This window comes from Limulus polyphemus, unplaced genomic scaffold (genome assembly GCF_000517525.1).
Source record: "Limulus polyphemus unplaced genomic scaffold, Limulus_polyphemus-2.1.2 Scaffold2905, whole genome shotgun sequence".
NCBI lineage: Eukaryota > Metazoa > Arthropoda > Merostomata > Xiphosura > Limulidae > Limulus > Limulus polyphemus.
Window position 1 is genome coordinate 140820 of NW_013668515.1, and position 5038 is coordinate 145857.

Here is a 5038-nt window from a genome sequence, read left to right on the forward strand (position 1 = left end):
CATGTTTGATGTACTCCGGCTGTTGATTAGCATTAGTATAAAAAAAAACGTTCTCATATTTGATGTACTCCAGCTGTTGATTAGCATTAGTAATAAAAAACTTTCTCATGTTTGATGTGCTCCAGCTGTTGATTAGCATTAGTAATAAAAAAAAAACGTTCTCATGTTTGATGTACTCCGGCTGTTGATTAGCATTAGTATAAAAAAAAACGTTCTCATATTTGATGTACTCCAGCTGTTGATTAGCATTAGTAATAAAAAACTTTCTCATGTTTGATGTGCTCCGGCTGTTGATTTAGCATTAGTACTAAAAAAACCTTCTCATGTTCGATGTGCTCCGGCTGTTGATTAGCATTAGTAATAAAAAACGTTCTCATATTTGATGTGCTCCGGCTGTTGATTAGCATTAGTAATAAAAAACGTTCTCATATTTGATGTACTCCGGCTGTTGATTAGCATTAGTACTAAAAAAAAACATTTCTCATGTTCGATGTTTTCCGGATGTATATTCTTGAAGATCTCCCACGTTGTTCCAGCTTATTAACATGATTCACACATTCTTCATGCGATCCTTTGTAGTCTTTAACCCTAGTTAACTCCACAATCGTATATATTAGTTCATCTTATCCAGTACAATCACTTGTGTGTTCTATAACCTCATTTTCTTTTTGGCAAACCTTTACAGTTCACTAACATGTACACACCCATTGTCTTTCACGGTATCTGCAGTGGCCATACTTATATAACTCTGTTTTCACACTATCTTATGTTATCATTTAGCTGTTGCCCCCTCCCCCCACAGCGGCTCAGTGGTAAGCTAAAATGCGGGGTTTGATTCCTGCTTTTTGCTTAACAACGAAAAATAAATCTATCAGATATTGTCTTTTGCTGTTTCTATTGCCATCACGTCTACCATTTAAACTGGTCAGATAATTACTAAATGCGATACTCACAGATGTACCCAGGGTTCGCATCTAAAACGGAATTACATTATAAAGTTATGTTGGTCCCCAATGTTTTATTGTAACTAGCTTTCCTTCGTAACTACTACGTATCTATCTTGACAATAACATAAATGATTCGAAATAAATGTAGTGACCACAATTGATTCCAGTGTTTGTATTAGCTGCATTAAAAATGCACTGGTAGTTATTTTCGAATAACTGAAACTTTTGTTGTTGTTGTTTTTTTTTTCAGAGTTTGTCCGTATACTGCTGTGAAGTGGATTCCGCGTCTTGTGAGAATCTGTGAAGAGGTTACAAGCACGTGTTAAGAGTCACATTCGAGAACTAACAATAACAAATGCTTTGTACTATCCGTAGTTGGACAACAAACATCTTTGTCGAACAATAACTGGCTCTTCTCTAAAATTAAACGTCTAACTGATAGTTTGTGTGATATTACGTCACAATAAGACTGATAGTAAAGCGTGCGATTAAACTTGTACTCTTCATGCTGGAAACGCGTCTTCAAACTACGGAACAACACATCATGCTTCGTAAGCCTAGGCATTATGCACCACTAAACATTAATTGTTTCAAGCGTTTATCTGAGAAAATTATCATTACCTTCGAAAGTGACAATACAGCATTTCCGGACTTAGTAATAACAAGAGTTCCATCCTGCTATCGCTGTTGTTATGACAAAATAATTCTATGAAATACAATCAATACCGTCTCATCACAAGGAAGCATCCAGAAACGTTGTGAAACTATAAAACGAATATAACGTGATCACAGGAAAAGAAAATATTTAAAGACTTGTTATAAATAATCTGTTTTGGTTTTTTTACTTTCTTTCTTTCTTCCCCCAAAAACAAACTAACTTAAATATTCATTGGTAATTATTTTTCATAAATAGTACAATAGTTTATGGCGTATTCTGGTGTATTAATCAATATATACATATATAATCATTGAGCTGATCGATAGAAATGTTGTTCTGGATCCTTCCGGAAATTTAACTTTGTGTGCTTCATGATCTACATGAAACGTATTGTAGCTGGTGTGATTCAAAGTCAGTGTTATTGGTTTTATCCAGAAAAATTATCCTCTGAGTTCCAGAGTTATACTAACCATCGTTTCTAAGAAATGTGTAATGTATATAACAGAACTGAATGTACCATCTAATATTATTTGCATTTATTAAGTCAAAGCTAGAATTGATTCTTATAAAAGGGATTTTTTGTTAAAAAATAAAATACCCCCCATCGTGTAGTGTCACTGTGCGTTAAAAATTTAATTATTTTATAATAAAATACCCCCCCCCCATTGTGTAGTGTCACTGTGCGTTAAAAATGTAATTATTTTATAATAAAATAATCCCCGCATAATTTTTGTCTTGGAAATTTTGTAACTAATAAAGCTTAATATTAACATATATTTTTAATTAATGCTGTGCATTTTTTAGCGTCTATCTTACATCTTCATTACCTTTGTGATGTTTCGGATGCAGAAATACCTCGTCAATGTATCTCACAGGTAATAATTTTATAAGCTATTATTTCTGTGAGCTAATATGGAAAACGTTGGCAGGTTGAAATATTATGGATGTCATGGTTACTGTTGTATTTCCAGACAGTTATGATGTAGTGATATTTTTGCTAATGAATCTACACTTCTTATTCACAATTTCTGGATGGTGTTGGTTCAGCCAAGTAGAAAAACTAAACTCATATTAAACATAGGGTATTCTTAAACAAATTACCAGTCATTTCCTCATTTGCGTGACGAGGCACCCTCACCAATAATTTAATAAATAATGTCCAAAAAGTACGTAATGAATAGAAATATGTTTATTTTGATCGTATTGTTGTGTTATCGGCAGAATTTTAAACGCTGGCTTTGGGAAAATGTGATTCAGTATTTGTATTATGTACATTAAGACTACGGAGGTTATATTCATTCCTCTGTGGGTGAGAGGGATAACACTGCTCCCATGTTGATATATTATTTGTTAAAAGATGTTAATGTTAAACATTTCAGAAGAAGTCAAAATCTACCTGATAATCACAGCTGATAAACAATGAATATTTACCTTTCTATACAAAAAACAAACAAACTCATATATAGTTGTTATCAAATTCGATCTTATAACTTGGACTATTTATGTCTGTGACTTGGGATAAAGTAGTGTTTATTTGTACATTTTGATTTTAAGCTATGTTATTTATTATATAATCATTCTTTACTAACATTGGTATTTTAACTCTATGACGTTAAACAACAACGTATTTAATAATCAAGAAATTCAGAAAAGTGAAATGCACCTGATAAGAAAATTAAATTGTTATATAAGCCATAAAGCGCTACTAGATGGCAGCTCTAGCGATTAAATATAAAACTAACTCTAAAGTAAACTGTCGCTCGATTGGTACTTTATGTAAGTTTCTTGTTAACGGAAATTTTAGGGTAGATTTATTTGTTTGTTTTTTAAAGCAAAGTCACAATGGACTATCTGCTGTGTCCACCGCTAGTTTTGTTACTACCAAATTCGAGAGGGAGTTACAAACCTACGTGTACTTACAGATATATATCAATACAAAATTGTTTGAGATCAAGTTCTAACAAATATACAATAATAAAATAAATCCTGCAAAAACAAATTGATAACTTTCACTCAAACATTATTTAATTTCTAGAGCAACGCAATCTATGATTTATTTCAAATACTCCCCGGTGGGAAAGCGATAAATTAACGAACTTACAACACTAAAATCAGGGGTTCGATTAACAGTTCTTTGCAAACCATTTTATGCTAAACTGTCAGCGAAATCAGACACTCAAGGGTAAACTTTGAGATTGTTTTTAATCGTTATTTTGATTTCGACAAGAGAAAAAAAGAATCAACATTTTACCAACATTCAGATAATAATGAAGACTACATACAGACATATTTCAATCAATTAAAACACACATCACAATAACTTTGAGTGAATACTAGTTTCAATTTCGATCTACACTTTAGAACATCATTTTTAGCACACCGATTTACTCGCGATACGTTCGATTTGTGTAATTCTTTAAACTACTTTTTATTAAAGTAATATTACTGTTACTTGAGTAAGGAAGCACATTATGCTTACGAAATAAGAAGTTGTCAAACAACGATTTATAAGCATAATGAAGTGATTTATTTTTTGGGAAACGTATTTCGTAAATCGTTGTTTGCTAACTTATTATAATATTACTGTTAGTCCAAACATCTTATGGTGATATCCAATGAAATATTTGTTTGTTTTTTTCGATTTGCAATAGTTTCATTTAACCTACTATAGGGGTATGTTTAATACAGGCTATCACTGGTTCAGGCTTAGGTGATTTGTAAAGGAAAACCGTTCGTTGCTTATCTCATGTAATGTATTTATTGTAAAGCTTTGTGATAAAATAAACGTTGAAATAATGCCAGATATAACACTTTTATAGTTTTCATTTGGAAAATAAAAAGAAAGAAGACCTGATGACTGGTGCACACTTGTTCTTCACCACAGCGTTTTAGCTGATTGTAAACTTTTCATTATATAGTAAATATCCTTAAATTTTCCAGTAAATACTCTTAAATTTCCAGTAAATACCCTTAAATTTGTCAGTAAATACCCTTAAATTAACAGTAAATACCCTTAAATTTTCTAGTAAATACCCTTAAATTTCCAGTAAATACCCTTATATATCAAATTTACCAGTAAGGATATTATGTTAATTTATAAATAAGAACTCGTCACACTTAAAAGAAATGTAAGTAAAAATGCGTTTGTGAAATTTATTTTTTAATTTCAAAAATATGATGGTGAAAAGTATTTTCTAAAATGGGCTATGTATGTTAAGTCCACTGCAAGAGCCCCCCAGTGGCACAGCGGTATGTCTGCGGACTTACAACGCTAAAAACCGGGTTTCGATACCCGTGGTGGGCAGAGCACAGATAGCCCTTGTGTAGCTTTGTGCATAATTAAAAACAAACAAACAATCCACTGCAAGAATTGAATCTCGAAATTTAACGTTATGAGCCCTCAAGCTTACCGCTAACCATCGGTAGGCTTTCT

The 5038-nt window shown here is 32.2% G+C and overlaps 1 protein-coding gene across 4 annotated transcripts in view; it reads left to right on the forward strand.

Annotated features, from left to right (window-relative positions):
• Positions 1 to 3470, forward strand: part of LOC106468182 (calcium-binding protein E63-1-like) — a 36841-nt gene extending 33371 nt beyond the window's left edge. For all 4 annotated transcript variants that reach the window (XM_022396488.1, XM_022396490.1, XM_022396489.1 and 1 more), the window contains one exon: positions 1198 to 3470. In XM_022396488.1, the coding sequence (XP_022252196.1) occupies positions 1198 to 1220 (23 nt within the window). In that variant the 3' untranslated portion in view covers positions 1221 to 3470. The remainder of the gene's footprint in view (positions 1 to 1197) is intronic.
• Positions 3471 to 5038: the final 1568 nt, after the last annotated feature.